This window comes from Oryctolagus cuniculus, chromosome 6 (genome assembly GCF_964237555.1).
Source record: "Oryctolagus cuniculus chromosome 6, mOryCun1.1, whole genome shotgun sequence".
NCBI lineage: Eukaryota > Metazoa > Chordata > Mammalia > Lagomorpha > Leporidae > Oryctolagus > Oryctolagus cuniculus.
The window spans coordinates 120,192,529-120,209,658 of record NC_091437.1 but is presented as its reverse complement, the minus strand read 5'-3'; the positions used below and the strand labels follow the sequence as shown (position 1 = coordinate 120,209,658).

Below are 17,130 nucleotides of genomic sequence, written 5' to 3'. Positions count from 1 at the left end.
ACGTGCTTCTTCCTGGTCTCCCATGCAGGTGCAGGGACCCAAGCACCTGGGCCATCCTCCACTGCTTTCCCAGGCCACAGCAGAGAGCTGGACTGGAAGAGGAGCAACCGGGTCTAGAACCGGCACCCATATGGGATGCCAGCACCACAGGTGGAGGATTAACCTAGTGTGCCACTGCGCAGGCCCCTGGCTGCTCCACTTCTGACCCAGGTCCCTGCTCATGCATCTGGGACAACAGTGGAAATGGCCCAAATAGCTGGACCCCTGCCACTCTCATAAGACCCGATGGAGTTCCTATCCTAGCTCCTGGTTTCAGCCTGGTCCTCTCTCTCTGTCTCTACCTCTCTCTGTAACTCTTTCAAATAAATAAAATAAATCTTTAAAATTTTAAAAGTACACAAATATTAATTATGAAAGCTTGGTTGTATCTTGATTCATATTTTTAAAGATTTAATTGAGATGTACATGGACAGAGGGGGAGACAGAGAAAGAGGTCTTCCATCTACTGGTTCACTCCCCAGATGGCCGCAAGGGCTGGGGCTGCACCGATCTGAAGCCAGGAGCTTCTTCCAGTTCTCCCATGTGGGTGCAGGGGCCCAAGGACTTCTACTGCTATCCCAGGCCATAGCAGAGAGCTGGATCGGAAAAGGTGCAGCCAGGACTAGAACTGGCACCCATATGGGATGCCGGCACTTCAGGCCAGGGCGTTAACCTGCAGCACCACAGCACCAGCCCCAATTAATATTTGTATACTAAGCTAATATATATATATATATATATATATATATATATATATATATATATATATATATTATGGGGTGAGTTTGGCACAGACACTGCCTGGGATATCCACATCCCATATCGGAGTCCCTGGGTTTAAATTCCACCTGTTTCCAATCTAGCTTCCTGCTACTACACACCCTGAAAGGTAGTAGGCAATGGCTTTTTTTTTTTTTCTTTAATATTATTTATTTGAAAGAGTTACAGAGAGAGGAAGAGACAGAGATCATCCATCCACTAGTTCACGCCACAAAGGCCAAGCCAGGAGTCAGGAGCTTCTTCTGGATCTCCCATGTGGGTACAGGGTCCTGAGCACTTGGACCATCTTCTGCTGCGTTCCCGGGAACATTAGTAGGAAGTTGGATCAAATGTGGAGCAGCCCACAAGGAATGCCAGCACTGCAGATGGCAGCTTAACCTGCTGCACCCTAACACTGGCCCAGTGATGGCTTAATAATTAATGCCACTCACATGCATAGAGTTGCAGACTCCCAGCTTCAGTGTGGTCCAACCCTAGCTGTAGCCGGCATTTGAGAAGTAAAATAGCAGATGGAAAACCTGTCTTTCTAGTAAATAATTTCTAAAAGTGATCTTCCGACATTTAAAACAAGGATCTTTGAGGTAACTGTGAAAACCATCTTAATACTTCCAGATGAAAGGTGCAATTCCCCATTTCCCCCGCCCCTTCTTTTCCAGAGCTCTCACTCTAGAAATCGAGAGCATTGATTCGCCAACTCCTCAAACAAACCTCCATGCAGTTCTTCTGCCCTCCTATTTTTGCTCTATCTCCTCTGTATTAAGGGTTTTTCACAATTTGCAAATTTTTTTAATTCTGAAGGAAAAAGTGTCAAGTAAATGCCAACTTACACACTCAGCTGAGGGGGTCCAGGTTTTGCCTGTTTGACAGGAAAACTACTTTGCACAATTGTCCTAATCGCCCTAAAGAAAAAATAGGAAAAAGAAAATTTAACATATCATTTCAATTATTTTTTCAAGTACTCCTTTTAAGATCTGCATAATAAACTTTGAGATTTTGAGATATAATACATACATTAGAAATTATTCATATTTTTAGCAAAATGCTTTTCATCTATGCAGTCACAAATGTTCTCTACAATCAGATTCGTAGTTCCCAAGATCCTCTGAGATAGCTCTGGGGCAGCAGGGGTCTCTTAAACATGCATCACTGAAAGTACAACTAAACAGAGGTTGCCCAGCACATTCTGGGTCTACAGAAAAGTTTACCATCTATTGTAGAGAAGGATGGCCATGGCAGTAGTTGGTGGTAACGTGGACAGATCCATATCCACATGCTTTGTCCCAGGAGGAACTTTACTGATGCAGAGCAGTTCATTCAGTAGCATGTTCAATACTGGAACAGACAAACTTAAAAGGAAGAAGCAAAAGATACGTGTTTGCATATTAACTGCCTAAAAAACACAAAATGCACAATTCCAAATCTTCACTGAACATAACTACATTGTTTAAGGGTCAAATCTTCAGGTTTACCTATCAAAGTTGAGAATATTTTTCACACTTTATTACAAAAAAATATAAACATGAACAAAAGTAGACAGAACAATGTAAACGAACCCCCACGTATCCATCATCCAATTTCAACAACTATCAATTCATGGTCAATCTTGTTTTATTTCTTCTCTTACCCACTTCCCAAACAATTTCTTTCACAGAAAGTTCCATATATATCTAAAAAAAATGAACTATTAATATAATCACAGTATTGTTCACATCTAAAAAAATTAAAATGGGCTTATCACCAAATACCTAATCAATGTTCAATATTTGAAATTCTCTCAGATACGCCTTATTATTTCTTACAAATTGCTATCTGCTGCCACGTAGTCTATTAATGAAAATGTTCCCCTTACATTAAAAATTCATTTAAAAAATTACATTTAATGCTAGAGAATACATAGTGAAAAAGGGGCTTTAAATACTATTCACGAAGGTGCACACTGTGGCACAGCATGTTATATCACTACAGCACAGGCATTCCATATGGGCACCAGTTCAAGTCCTGGCTGCTCCACTTCCCTGCTCAACTACCTGGGAAAGGTGCAGAAGATGGCCCAATTGCTCGGGCCCCTACAGCCAAGTGGGGGACACAGAAGCAGCTCCTGGCTCCAGATCGGCTCAGTTCCAGTCACTGTGGCCATTTGGGGAGTGAACCAGTGGATGGAAGACCTCTCTGTCTCTCCCTTTCTCTGTAACTCTACCTCTCAAATAAATAAATAAACCTAAAAAAAAAAAAAAAAAAAAAAACCTGTCTCTCTGCTTTTCAAGCAAAAATAAATAATTCTGTTTAACTGTGAGGGGAAGGAGAGGAAAACTAATAATTTTCTAATCATAGCCCTAAGTGTATTTATTTTTTAAAAATAAGCACTGATTCTGGCCGGTGCCACAGCTCACTAGGCTAATCCTCCACCTGCGGCGCCGGCACCCCAGAGTTCTAGTCCCAGTCAGGGCACTGGATTCTGTCCCGGTTGCTCCTCTTCCAGTCCAGCTCTCTGCTGTGGCCCAGGAGTGCAGTGAAGGATGGCCCATGTCCTTGGGCCCTGCACCTGCATAGCTGCATAGGAGACCAGGAGAAGCACCTGGCTCCTGGCTTCGGATCAGTGCAGCGCCGGCCGCAGCGGCCATTTGGGGGGTGAACCTCTCTAACTCTGCCTGTCCAAAAAAAGGCACTGATTCTAATCAGTTATTTTAATGGTTTGATAGTGACTGATTTATGACCTGTAAGATTAACTGATTTATTCAATAGCAAATTATCAGTATTATGCAATATCCTTCCTTCACTTCATTTTCTTCAGATATTTTAAAGTCAAGTGAAACATTTAAAATAATTTAGGTGTGAATTTTCTCTGGTTACTATATAAAATTAATAAACTGCCTCACTACTGGTAACATCAACTTTATACTTGAAAGGGTGATTTAAGTTAACCTAACATTCAAACGCCTTCTCTGAAATCTTGAAAAATACTTGTTGTGGCACAGTGGGTTAAGTTGCTGCCTGCAACGCCAGCATCTCATTTGGGTGCTGGTTCCAGTTCTGGCTGTTGGACTTCAGGTCCAGCTCCCTACTAATGTGCCTGAGAAAACAGAGGAAGATGGCCCAAGACCTTGGGCCCCTGGACCTGGAAGAAATTTCTGGCTCCTGGCTTCAGCCTAACCTAGCCCTAGCCATTATATCCATTTGGAGAATGAACCAGTGGATGGAAGATCGCTCTCTCCCTCTCTTTGTGTAACTCTTTTGAATAAACATAAATCTTTAAAAAATATACAAAGAAAAATATGTGTATTTCATCAAGAATATACAAAAAACAATTTTCATTTTATAGGTCAATATCATAAAAGCATATATAGGTAAATCAAAGTATCTAAAAAGTACTTCAAATGAAATTTCTCTTAATTCTTGCATACCTTTTCTCTAATATGTCTAAGTCCCACTTCAAATGTGCAGCAACTTTAAGAGCGAGTAGCTTTAAAATACGATTCCTCTTGTTATCAGGTGGAGGTTGAACTTGGTTTTGTTCATTAACTGAAGGTTTGGAAGCCTGTTCCAGAAACTGAACTATAAGTTGAACTGGTGCTGGATCTAGGATTCAAAAGAAAATGAATTCCCAATTGAAGTTCTACTTATGAACACCCAAAACGATTCACCCTATTGATTTGTCACTACGAAAGGAATATAAACAGTTACAATGACTCAGGAACATGATATACAAGAAGTATGCTTGGGAAATCCTAAGATGGAAGGGATAACAAATTAGCGCAAAATGAAGCCTTTCCCAGAGAACGTAATAGTTACAGATGCCCAGTTCAGCAAACAACTAGTGTCAATTAGAGGAAAGATTTGCAGGCATTAGAACTCTTGTTCTGACAGGCGCAGGGACCTCCATCAAGCTACCTCTCTGCACCTGTTTCCTCCAATGCCCAATAAAGGACACCACCTACCTACCTAGCTTCTGGCCTGGCCAGGTGCTACCAGTCACCATCTGGGGAGTAAACCAGCAGATGGAAGTGCTCTCCCTCTCTCTCTAACTGTGCCTTTCAAATAACAACAACAAAAAGGCAAGACACAAGATAAGTGTCTCCATCAGATAAGGCTGCTCTATGACCCTGAACAAGCCACACTTGGACTTTTTTTTTTTTTTTTTTTGATTGTGTCATTGTTTCTCATAGTATCCATTTCACTTCAACAGGTTTCCTTTTAGGTGCTCAGTTAGTTGTCCCGGATCAGGGAGAACATATTTGTCCCTTTGGGACTGGTTTATTTCACTTGGATCTGAACTCAGTAAAATGCTATTCAAGGAGCTTAGCCTTTCACATCAGTACCCCGTTCCAGAAATGCCTGGAGTTTTCCTCCTTTCTCGACAATGCCTCCTTCACTAGTATATTTATCATTACCATCACTAAAGCATAACCATCTTACAACTGTACAGCAGTTTTGGCTTTCAAAGATTTTAGTATTTTCATATACAGCCCAACTTTGGAATATGTTCCCCTCACTGAGGAACAAAACAGCTAAGGAGCTAAGGTAGCAACTAATTCGCGTCGGGAAATCAGCACAACTGTTAGCTGCCCACCTCTCTGAATTTATGTAGCCCAGGATTCTGCAAAGACGACGTCCCTACCAGGCTCGCCAACTCAAGCAAACACAAGACACACGCGGCGAGGACCCACGCGGACGGCTGACAGCGACGAGTCCGCCCCTCGGGGGGCGGGAGGGCCTTTGTTTTGAACTTCTCTGTGACCCTCCACGGCTGTGCCCGCACGGGGACGTTCTAGCCTGGGCTCGGGCCCCGTCCACGCCTTGCACACCGCGGCTTCAGGCGGCCTAAAAGACTCGGGGTTCCAGGAAGGCCGGGGCCCCAACGCCGTTAGCCGCATCCCGCTTACCGGGGCAGGGCTTACGCAGATGCTTCTCCAACAGCGACTCCTCCAGCAGGAACTCGAACCAGCACGTCTGCGGCGGAGTGCAGGGCCGGCTGGAGGTGGCCGCCTCCCGGTCCGCCGCCTCCGCGCTCATCCTGCCCCCGCCGCCGCTACCTCCAGGGACACTTCCTGGCTCCAACCTGACACTCGGACTCGGGCCTCAGATCTGCGGTCCGCGACACCCTCCGGGAAAGAGGCCTCACTCTAAAAGGCCCGGAAATTCACACAACCCAAAATGGCGACGCGAGCCAGCCAAAGTTAGCAGCTGGATCCGCCTCGCTGCGCCGCCGCCACCGCAGTCGTCCCGCCCCCGGACCAATGGTTCTTCGAGTCGTAGGAAGGGGGCGGGACAGGTTGCCGGGCCACGCCCTCTCCCGGTTGCCCTGGGAGACGGCGCGGCGTGACGCAGACCTGCAAGTGGGCTTTCCGGGTTCTCTGGGATTTCGTCAGGGAGAAACTGAAGCAACTCCACCTGGGGTTGCAAGGGGCCTTGGTGTTTTCTTAGGAGACAAAAGCACGACGAGTTCTAGTTGTGAGCCAGGCAAAGTGTGAGCTTTCACTTTCCGCACTTCGTTTCTAAGATTTCCTCCGCCATGGTGGGTAGCAGCCTCCGCCCCCTTCTGGACTGATGACAGCGGACAGTGCGATCCCGCCTTTCCCTGTGTCGCAGGACCAGCTGTCAATATTCAGCTCCTAATTACTGTTCTTGATATCCTCGCTAGAGGATTATTAAACCTGTTCTACATTAACCTCCACTGGCAATGTTCTTGTATTTTTTTATTCACAATGAAAAGGGGGGAAATGCGTTAAGAGTGTAAGCTTTCTTTCTTTTTTTTTTTTTTTAAAGATTTTTATTTATTTATTTGACAGAGTTACAGACAGTGAGAGAGAGAGACAGAAAGGTCTTCCTTCTGTTGGGTCACTCCCCAAATGGCCGCCGCGGCCAGCGCACCCCGCTGATCCGAAGCCAAGAGCCAGGTGCTTCCTCCTGGTCTCCCATGCAGGTGCAGGGCCCAGGCACTTGGGCCATCCTCCACTGCACTCCCGGGCCACATCTGAGATCTGGACTGGAAGAGGAGCAACTGGGACTAGAACCGGGTGCCCATATGGGATGCCGGCGCCGCAGGCGGAGGATTAACCAAGTGAGCCACAGCACCAGCCCCAAGAATGTAAACTTTCAAGTCTACCATTCACTTTGGATAGGCGCCTATATTTGTAAAGCTGGGGTGATAGAAGGTTTTATGAACTCATTAAGTCTGCAGTCTTCAATCCTGCAAATATTTCAACACTATATTTATTTCAAAGTTAGCATAAGTGGTATATTTATTGCTCTTTAAGTCTTTTTATAGCTATCCTATATACAGAGCAATGGAATGCCACAGTTTTTTAAATATAGCGGGCAGCCATTTAGACTGGTGGTTAGGATACTTGGGACACCTGCATCCCACATCAGAGTGCCCAGTTCAAGCCCTGGCTGCTCCGCTTCTGATTCAGCTTCCTGCTAAAGTGTGTCCTGGGAGGCAGCCGATGACAGCTGGAATAACTGGGTCTCTGCCACCCCCTGTGGGAGACGGAGATGACCCTGGCCTGGCCCAGCCCTGCCTCTTGTGGGTATCTAGGGAGTGAACCATTGGATGGATAGAAGATGGAAGATTCTCTCTCTTTCTTTGCCTTTCAGATAAAGTGAAAATAATAAATAATTTTTTAAAAAACATTAAGAAGCACAGCTTAAGGATAATACAAGTAAATGAGATAATACAGATAAGCCTCTCTTTTTTTAGTAGATTTCTTTCTTCCTTTCTTTCTTTGGCAATGTAACAGAGAGGGGTCTTCCATCTGCTTGTTCACTCCTCAAATGCCCACAACAACCAATCCAGGGAAGCCTATTAAAGAGGATCTGCCACCTAGAAATATTGATAAATGTTAGCTAATATTACATAGTACTTTTCAATTTGCATATTACTTCCATACACTGTACATTATTATTTCTGCCTATAATCAGCTCTAACTACCTTTCAGCCATTGAGAAAAGTAAAGATTGCAGAATTATAATTTGCCAAAGGTTTCCGCATTAAAGGGCTGCTGGTGATCTCCCACAATACTCAGGCTGCTTTCAACACTTCAAAAATGCAAAAGGGGCTGGCGCCGTGGCTCACTTGGTTAATCCTCCACCTGCAGCGCTGGCATCCCATATGGGCACTGAGTTCTAGTCCTGGTTGCTCCTCTTCCAGTCTAGCTCTCTGCTGTGGCCTGGGAGTGCAGTGGAGGATGGCCCAAGTGCTTGGGCCCTGCACCCTCACAGGAGAATGGGAAGAAGCACCTGGCTCCTGGCTTTGGATCGGTGTAGTTCCGGCCGTGGTGGCCATTTGGAGGAGTGAACACGGAGGGAAGACCTTTCTCTCTGTCTCTCCCTCTCTCTCACTGCCTATAACTCTACCTATCAAAAAAAAAAAAAAAAAGATAAGAAAGAAAGAAAATGCAAGAAAAATAAATGCGTGTAACTCCTTCGAAACTGAAAGAGAAAGAATGCTCCAGTGATATCAACTGCCTTGCTCTCTTCCTGCACACCTGCACAATGCTCTCCTGTCTGGGCCCTGAGCTCCTAGGAGGAAGCCCTTTAGCTGGAGAAAAAAGCTCTGTATCTGTGTGCAAGTCTGGAGGGGTGTGTGCATCCAGGACTCTGGACTGACCACCCCCCATTCAACCATAGATTATCTATTTTACATATTGGGTATCAGAAGAATCTGTTCATCAATAATGTTTAGAAAGACTACTCTTTAGGGGCTGGCATTGTGACACAGCAGGACATCACATATGAGCCAGGAACTTATTGCTCTGAGTTCTGCAGGCTGGGAAGTCCAAGATCAAGGGGCTGACCAGGTTCGGTCTCTGGTTCCAAGGTGGTGCCTCATTGCCAGGTCCTCCAGAGAGAAGGAAACACAGCAGGGGGGCAGGTGAGCAGGACAGAGCTGCCCCACTCCGGCATGCCTTCTTCGTTAGTCCATTGCGTGTGTGAGTGAGTGTTTACATTTATTTATTGGGAGGCCAGAGGGACCGAGGGAGGGAGGGAGAAAGACACACTTACACCCGGAGAGATCATCCATCAGCTGCTTCATTGCCCAAATGCCTGTAACAGCCATTGCTGAGCCAGACTACAGTCAGCAGCCAGGAGCTCCATCTGGGTCTCCCACATTGGGTGGCAGGGGCCCAAGGACTTGAGCCTCGCAGGCCCATTGGTAGGAAGGTGGATTGGCAGCAGAGGCCGGACTCAACCCCAGGCACCCTGACACAGACGCAGGCATTCCAAGCACTGGCGCAGCCGGCCATGCTGCAAGGCCCGCCCTGCATCTCGTGGCGCTGTGATGAAATGTCTCTCGGCATTGTTGCATCGTGGATGAAGTTTCTAACACATGCATTTGGTAGGAGACAAAAACATTCAGACAGACCCTGGTACCAACTCACCCTGGCTTGGCCAGCCAGGACTGTCCCAGTTTTAAAACCCAGAGTCCCAGAGTTCAGGGCTGGGCCTACCCTCACACCTGGCCTGCCAGCTGTGCAGTCACGCCCCCTCACTGCTGGGAAGCTGGGTGCCAGCATCTCCACAGGACAAGGTTGGAGGGGAGGAGAGCGGGGAGGGAAGCTCATTGTTAATAAATGAATTAGGCCGATGACCCGAAGATGTCACAGCACAAAGGTACCAGAGCACTGAACTTTACAGCTAGAAGAAATCCACAGATGAGTACCAGATTAGCAGGATCACAAAAATTAGTGAAACCTGAGCAAACGTTTTTCTATGAAGATCATGTACTCGCAGAGCACCTAGCAAGGCTGCCTGTAGTTACCAGTTATTTAAATAGAAGTTTCTTCAGGACCATTGATTTTAAAAAAATTTTTATTTATTTTCATTTTATTTGAAAGGGAGAGGGGGGAGGGGGAGAGAGAGAGAGAGAATAGGAATCTATCTGCTGGTTCACTTCTCAAGTGCCTGTATCAGTCAGTATCAGATCAATCCGAAGCCAGGAGCCTGGAGCTTATTCCGGGTCTCCCCCATGAGTGCAGAGGCCCAAGGACTTGGGTAACCTTCTGCTGCTTTCCCAGGCACGTTAGCAGGGAACCGGATCAGGATTGAAGTGCAGTAGCTGGGATTCGAACTGGTGCCCATATGAGATGCTGGCACTGCAGGCGGCAGCTTTACCTGCTGTGACACAGTGCTGACCCCAGATGCAATGTATTTTAAAAATATTTTTGGGCTGGCGCTTGCAGCTCAATAGGCTAATGCTCTGACTATGGCGCCAGCACCCAGGGTTCTAGTCCCAGTTGGGGCGCCGGATTCTGTCCTGGTTGCTCCTCTTCCAGTCCAGCTCTCTGCTGTGGCCCGGGAGTGCAGTGGAGGATGCCCAAGTCCTTGGGCCCTGCACCCCATGGGAGACCAGGAGAAGCACCTGGCTCCTGGCTTCCGATCAGCGCGTTGCGCCAGCCGCAGCGGCCATTGGGGGGGTGAACCAGCGGAAAAGGAAGACCTTTCTCTCTGTTTCTCTCTCTCACTGTCCACTCTGCCTGTCAAAAAAATATATTTTTGATCTATGGATGGTTGAATCTGAGTGTGCAGAACCTGCATATATGGAAGGGCTGACTGTATTTTATTCTAATTTATTTTTTATTATTGTTTTAGTTTTTTTTTTTTTTTTTTTTTTTTTTTTTGACAGGCAGAGTGGACAGTGAGAGAGAGAGACAGAGAGAAAGGTCTTCCTTTTTGTCGTTGGTTCACCCTCCAATGGCCGCCATGGCTGGCGTGCTGCGGCCGGCGCACCGCACTGATCCGAAGCCAGGAGCCAGGTGCTTCTGGTCTCCCATGGGGTGCAGGGCCCAAGCACTTGGGCCATCCTCCACTGCACTCCCTGGTCACCGCAGAGGGCTGGCCTGGAAGAGGGGCAACCGGGAAAGAATCCGGCTCCCCGACCGGGACTAGAACCCGGTGTGCCTCCGCCGCTAGGTGGAGGATTAGCCTATTGAGCCACGGCGCTGGCCTGTTTTAGTTTCTTTTTAAAAAAATGTATTTATTTATTTATTTATTTGAAAGACAGAGTTGCCAGTGCCTTGGCTCACTTGGGTAATCCCAGGTTCTAGTCCCAGTAGGGGCACCGGATTATGTCCCTGTTGCTCTTCTTCCAGTCCAGCTCTCTGCTGTGGCCCGGGAAGGCAGTGGAGGAGGCCCAAGTGCTTGGGTCCCTGCACCCACATGGGAGACCGGGAGGAAGTACCCGGATCCTGGCTTCGGATTGGCACAGCGCCGGCCGTAGTGGCCATTAGAGGAGTGAACCAACAGAAGGAAGACCTTTCTGTCTGTCTCTCACTGTCTATAACTCTCTCTGTCTCTCCCTCTGTCTAACTCTACCTGGCAAAAAAAAAAAAAAAAAAAAAAAAAAAAAAAAACCTGAGTAATATGAAAGACAGAGTTACAGAGAGGCAATACAAACACAATACAATTCAATTATGAACAGATAACTATATTTGGTATTTTGGAGGTGGGGGAACTATGCTGGTGGATTACACTGCCATCTTGTGGTTTTTTGGGGGTAGTGTCGGCATCTTCCAGTGGTACAAGCTAGCAATCACCTCCTCCTGCTTCCCAGGATGGGAGAAGCAACTCAAGATGCTTGTAGTTGAAGGTCATCCATTTCTTATGCAAGTTGTTTTGCAACATGTAAGTAAATCACATATACTTAGGGACTTCTCAGAACATATTTTTCAAGAGATAACAAATGAGTCCTGTAGCTATCAAATATTCCTTTTTTAATATTGTTTTACAAACACAGGATATTTTTAAAATTTATTTATTTTTATTTATTTGAAAGGCAGAGTTGACAGAGAGAGAATTAATTAATTAATCTTCTATCTGCTGGTTTACTCCTCAAACTCCCACAACAACCGGGGATGGGTCAGGCTGAAGTTAGGAGCCAGGAACTCTATCCAGGCCTCCCACGTGAGTGGCAGTACCCAGGGACATTAGCAGGAAGCTGGGTCAAAAGCAGAGGTGGGCCTCATCCCCAGGCACTCTGCTGATATGGGATGCTTTGTCCCGGGCAGAGGCTGATCCTGCAGTATCAGGAGGACTGCCTGCCTCTCCAACGTCACTTTCTTACATTTCTATTAAACGCCTCCTTGGCCAGGCGGCTCCCTTTCCATGCTCCCACAGCACTGTGCCTCCTCCATGGCACTGATCTCGCCCCCATGTAAATGTCTTCTTCTTTTTTTTTAAGATTTATTTATTTATTTGGAAGGCAGAGTTACACAGAGAGAGGAGAAGCAGAGAGAGGGAGGTCTTCCATCCGCTGGTTCACTCCCCAGTTGACCACAATGGCCGGAGCTGTGCTGATCTGAAACCAGGAGCCAGGAGCTTCTTCCAGGTCTCCCACGTGGGTGCAGGGGCCCAAGCACTTGGGCCATCTTTTACTGCTTTCCCAGGCCACAGCAGAGAGCTGGATCGGAAGTGGAGTAGCCGGGACTCGAACCAGCGTCCCTGTGGGATGCCGGCACTGCAGGCGGTGGTCCTACCTGCTACGCCACAGTGCTGACCCCAATAAATATCTTTCAACAGTCTGCTCTTGGCATAAGGTTGAGCAGGGAGCAGAACACTGGTGTGTTGTTTATTCAACACAGCCCCTGGCACATAGCAGGCACCCAGCAAGTATCTGCTAAATAACCAGATCTTTGTGCTATTGTTATGGCTATTCCTAGTGTTATAGTTTCAACAGGATTTGTTTCCCCAGATCCACACAGACATTTAGCCCCTGAAGTGTCAATGGTTCATGGGTTAATGCCAGTGACTGATGGATGAAGGGAGAAACTTAATTTAATTATGGCCTCTGGAAGGTGGCCTGGGGGGAGGGTTGGTTATGTAAGCCAAGTGTGCTTTCTCTCTTGGCTTCCTGGCTCACCATGTGACCATCCCTCCGCCATCCTCCGACCTCACCAGATGCCTGAGCCAATGCTGCCCCTGGATCTTACTCTGTGACCCCCCCACCCCAAACTGCAAACCAAAATAAAACTTCTTCCCTCCCATGAAACTCCTCTCAGGTATTTAGTGAAAGTAACCAAAAGCTCACTACTGCAGCTGTGGTTTGATTACGTCTCCCAGATTTCACGTGCTGGAAACTTCGTGCCCAAAGTCTCATGTTAAGGGTATTTGGGAGGTGAAAAGACAAAAAGTGATGGTCACGAGGACTCATTCTTGGATTCATGGACTCTCGTGTTATTGGCAGAGTGGCTTTGCATAAAAGTGAGCGCTCTCCGGCACGCATGCTGCCTTGCCACGTGCTGCCCCGGACTCCACAGTCTCTACAAGAAGGCTCTCACCAGTTCTGCCCCCTTCAGCCAAATTCAAGCCATCAAAAATGTAAGAAAGAAATCCCTCTTTCTTTTTAGTGACCCAGCTTGTAGAATCCAGCTACGGCAGCAGAATGGACTGAGACAAACATGTAGCACCTGCTTTTGGCGTGCATGCAAATGTTTCCGAGACACCAGGTGTCCACAAACCTTTACTGAATCCTCCCTAACCTACAGCACTGTTAAACTGCTCCTGAAGGCCGTCATGGTTCACGGCTATGTTCTAGCTTTTACAACCAGCAATGAACTTGAAGCTCTTATAAGGCTATACCCACATTTGGGGTCACCACTCTTGGGGTGACTCAAATCTTCATTCCTAAAATCTGGGGCATTCATGTTCTTTCCTGATTGGGGTTGTTGTAATTTTCAATCAACTTTAACCACTGGGCACAACGACACTGAGCCATGCTCTAAGGAATCTCCTGCATTCCACACACTCTTCCTCATCTCCCTTGTGGACCTGTGCAGTTATCCCTCGGTAGTCTGTATCACTCCCCCAGTCAACACTACAACCCCCTCCTTGGCCTGTTGACTCAGAGGAGTGAGGGGTCCAAAGTGTCTAGGTGATGGTCTTAATTTCCAGTGCAATGGAATCACTGTTGTGTCTCCTGATGGAATTGAGGTCCAAAGGTGAACAGATGGAAAAGTCAAAGGAATAGGATGCAAAAATTTTTCACTAGGGATAATAGTGAGTGGTGCCACTCCCATTTCTATCCTTTGACTCTGGGGGTTATGAACCCTGGCTATGGGAGAAACGGCAATGTACACCACACTCATTCAGTAATACAGCCTTCTGGAGAACTTTACCCTGACCCCAAAGGACTGGTCCCTAGTAGGCCCTGTAACTGCAGCCTCAAAATGGCACTTTGTGGGCTCTACTGCTTAATTGATTAAATTTTTCAAAGATTTATTTATTTATTTGAAAGTCAGAGTTACACACAGGGAGGAGAGGCAGAGAGAGAGAGGTCTGCCATCCACTGGTTCACTCCCTAATTGGCTGCAACAGCTAGAGCTGCGCCGATCCGAAGCCAGGAGCTTCCTCTGGGTCTCCACACATGTGCAGGGGCCCAAGGACTTGAACCATCTTCCACTTCTTTCCCAGGCCATAGCAGAGAGCTGGATCAGGAGTAGGGCAGCCAGGACTCAAACCAGCGCCTATATGGGATGCCAGCACTGCAGGCAGTGGCTTTACCTGCTGTACCACAGCGCCAGCCCCTACAATGCTTGTTTTACAAAATGCCGTTCCACTGCTCTACCAAGGCAGCCGCTTCAGAATGATGGGGAGCATGGTAAGACCAGTGAATTCCGTGACCACAGTTGGGTTGCCACACTTCTTGATTGCGACAGTTCTGTGGTCAGACACAAGGCTGTGTGGAGCACATGACAGAGCATTCCGTGAGTCCCCAGAAGGTGTCCTAGCAGCGTTATGTGCAGGGAAGGCAAATTCATAGCCAGAGAAAGTGTTTATTCCACTAAGGACAAAATGTGGCTCCTTCTGTGGTGGAAGTGGTTCAAAGCAACCAAGCCACAAGGTCAGCTGGCTGTTCACTCCAAGGAATGGCGCTCTCCTGGGGACTCAGAGGTGGCCTCGCTACTACTGGCAGATTTTGGCATTCAGTAGCAGTCACAGCCTCACCAGCCTTAGTGAGTGGGTATCTATGTTGATGAGCCCACACCTAACCTCCATTCCTGCCACCGTGGGACTCTGATCATGGGTCCATTGTGCGACAACAGAGGTGGCTAGGGAAAGAGGCTGGACTGGTACCCACCGAATGGTTCACCTTATCCACCAGATTAAAGTCCTCCTCTGCTGAGGTCATGCTTTCTTGAGCATTCACATGGGACACAAATATCTTCACATCATTTGCCCACTCGGAGAGGCCTGTCCACATACTTCACCCATTTTTCACCCAGCTTCTAATTATGTTCCTTCCAAGTCCTGATCGTGTGGCTGAACTACTGGCTGCAGCCCATGAATCAGTGTATAACTGCTTATCTGGTCCTTCTTCCTTCCAAGCAGTGAACTACCAAGTTCACGGTCCAAAGTTTTAGCTATCGAGATGTCCCCCAGGAAGCCCCAGAAAGGGTCTCTCGTGGTGTTGTTTTCTACTTCTGGGTAGCACCCGTATAAAATAGAGAACTGTAATCTGTAAGGCAGTTTCAGGTCTTCTCTCCCTGTCGGCTGATTGTCAGGCACTCCCCGTGTGGCCACAGGTGCAGGCTGGGAGAGAAGGCAGGGTAGCAAGAGTAGGTGTGATGGGTGATGGGCACCTGGGCCCCTTCTTCATGTAACTCCCTCGTGCCTCCAGTCCTGCTCATGTATCTGTCACATCCGATGATACAGTGGTGCTGTGTGTGCCCAACGTTGGCTTGGTGGGTTGTTCAGCTCACGTTGGCCACTTCTGGTCCTGTGGTAACTTGGTTGTGCATGGCCAAGCATTCAGTTTCTACCCAGGCCCTGTAATAGGAAGAGGTCTCTCTCTAAAATGCAGTAATTACCTGTGGATGGTAGCAGAGCCTTGCTCCACAATTCTGTGGGTCTCCACTGTGACTTGGTTATAGGGACTTGCCAAAGGCTACCAACAGCAGCTCTATCTGGCACTGGCACCCACATCACACTGGATCTGCTGAATCACAGGGCCGCTTCCACAACGGCCTGGACCTGGGGCGGAGCCTTCTGTCCTGGGCCCCCCTCAATACCAGAGTCTTTTCAGGCCACTCAATAGGTGGGCCAGAGCAACACCCCTAAGCAAGCAATGTGTTGCCTTCAAAATCCAAATAAGCCCACCAGATATTGTGCCTCTTTCTGGGTTGCAGGAGGAGCCAGATGTAACAGCTTGCTCACCTTAGATGGGATATTTTGACATGCATCTCTCCACGGGACCTCTAGAAATTTCACTGAGGAAGAAGGCCCTTGAGTTTTAGTCAGGTTTACCTGCCACTCTCATGGCAAATGTTCTACCAATAAGTCCAGAGTAGTTGCTACTGCATGTTCACTGAGAGTATTTGCCAATGACCGGCCTGACATCTTGTGGTAGACAGAGGTGACCGAGATCCCTGGGGTGTAAATTGTGACTTGGGCTGAGAGTGGATATGCTGTTGATGCTGGAGAGTAAAGGTGCACTTGGGCCACTTCCATTGCTTTCCCAGGGGCATCAACAGGGAGCTGGGTTGGAAGTGGAGCAGCAGGGACTCAATCAGCACTCATATGGGATGCCAGCACTGCAGTGGGCCATCTCGGGCCATCTTCCATGCTTTCCCAGGCTATTAGCAGGGAGCTGGAACAGAAGTGGAACAACTGGGTCTCGACCCAGAGCCCATACGGAATGCCAGCTCCCACTACACCACAGCACTGGCCCCTCCTCTCAGTTCTCTTAAGACAAAATTGTAACTGTTAATAGTGTATCGTTGGGTTTGCAATATATATAAATTCAGCATGTATAATAATAATAATACCAAAACCAGAATGGGGCCTTTTGGACTAGCATATCTATGTATCATTGGAATTAAGTTAGTATTAACTGTGAAGTAGATTTTGACTAGTTAAGATGTATATGAAAGGGGCTGGCATTGTGGCATAACAGGTAAAGCCATAGACTGCAACACTGGCATCCCATATGGGCGCTGGTCATGTCCTGGGTGCTCCACTTCCAATCCAGCTCTCTGCTAATGGTCTAGGAAAGCAGTAGAAGATGACCCAAGTCCTTGGGCCCCTGCAACCACATAGGAGACCAGGAGGAGGTACCTGGCTCCTGGCTTCAGATCAGCGCAGCTCTGGCCGTTGAAGCCAACTGGGGAGTGAACCAGTGGATGGAAGACATTTCTCTCTGCCTCTGCTTCTCTGTGACTCTGTCTTTCAAAGAAATAAGACAGATCTTTAAAATATATACATATATATGTATCATGAAAAAAATAATTAAAGGAATTAAAATCTTCCATAGAAAATAGTAATGCAAAAGAAAGTATGACAGGGGACATAGAAAAATGAAACCAAACTTTTAAAAAGCAG

General features: G+C 47.3%; 1 protein-coding gene across 1 annotated transcript in view; it reads right to left on the bottom strand.

Annotated features, from left to right (window-relative positions):
- The window catches only part of INTS8 (integrator complex subunit 8), a 72,006-nt gene extending 65,970 nt beyond the window's left edge, over positions 1-6,036 (bottom strand). Inside the window, exons 1-4 of the mRNA XM_002710696.5 lie at positions 5,700-6,036; positions 4,221-4,395; positions 2,025-2,165; positions 1,647-1,718 (exon numbers count right to left, since the gene is read on the bottom strand). Coding sequence (XP_002710742.1) covers positions 1,647-1,718; positions 2,025-2,165; positions 4,221-4,395; positions 5,700-5,829 — 518 coding nt within the window. The 5' untranslated portion in view covers positions 5,830-6,036. The remainder of the gene's footprint in view (positions 1-1,646; positions 1,719-2,024; positions 2,166-4,220; positions 4,396-5,699) is intronic.
- Between the last annotated feature and the right edge of the window lie 11,094 nt (positions 6,037-17,130).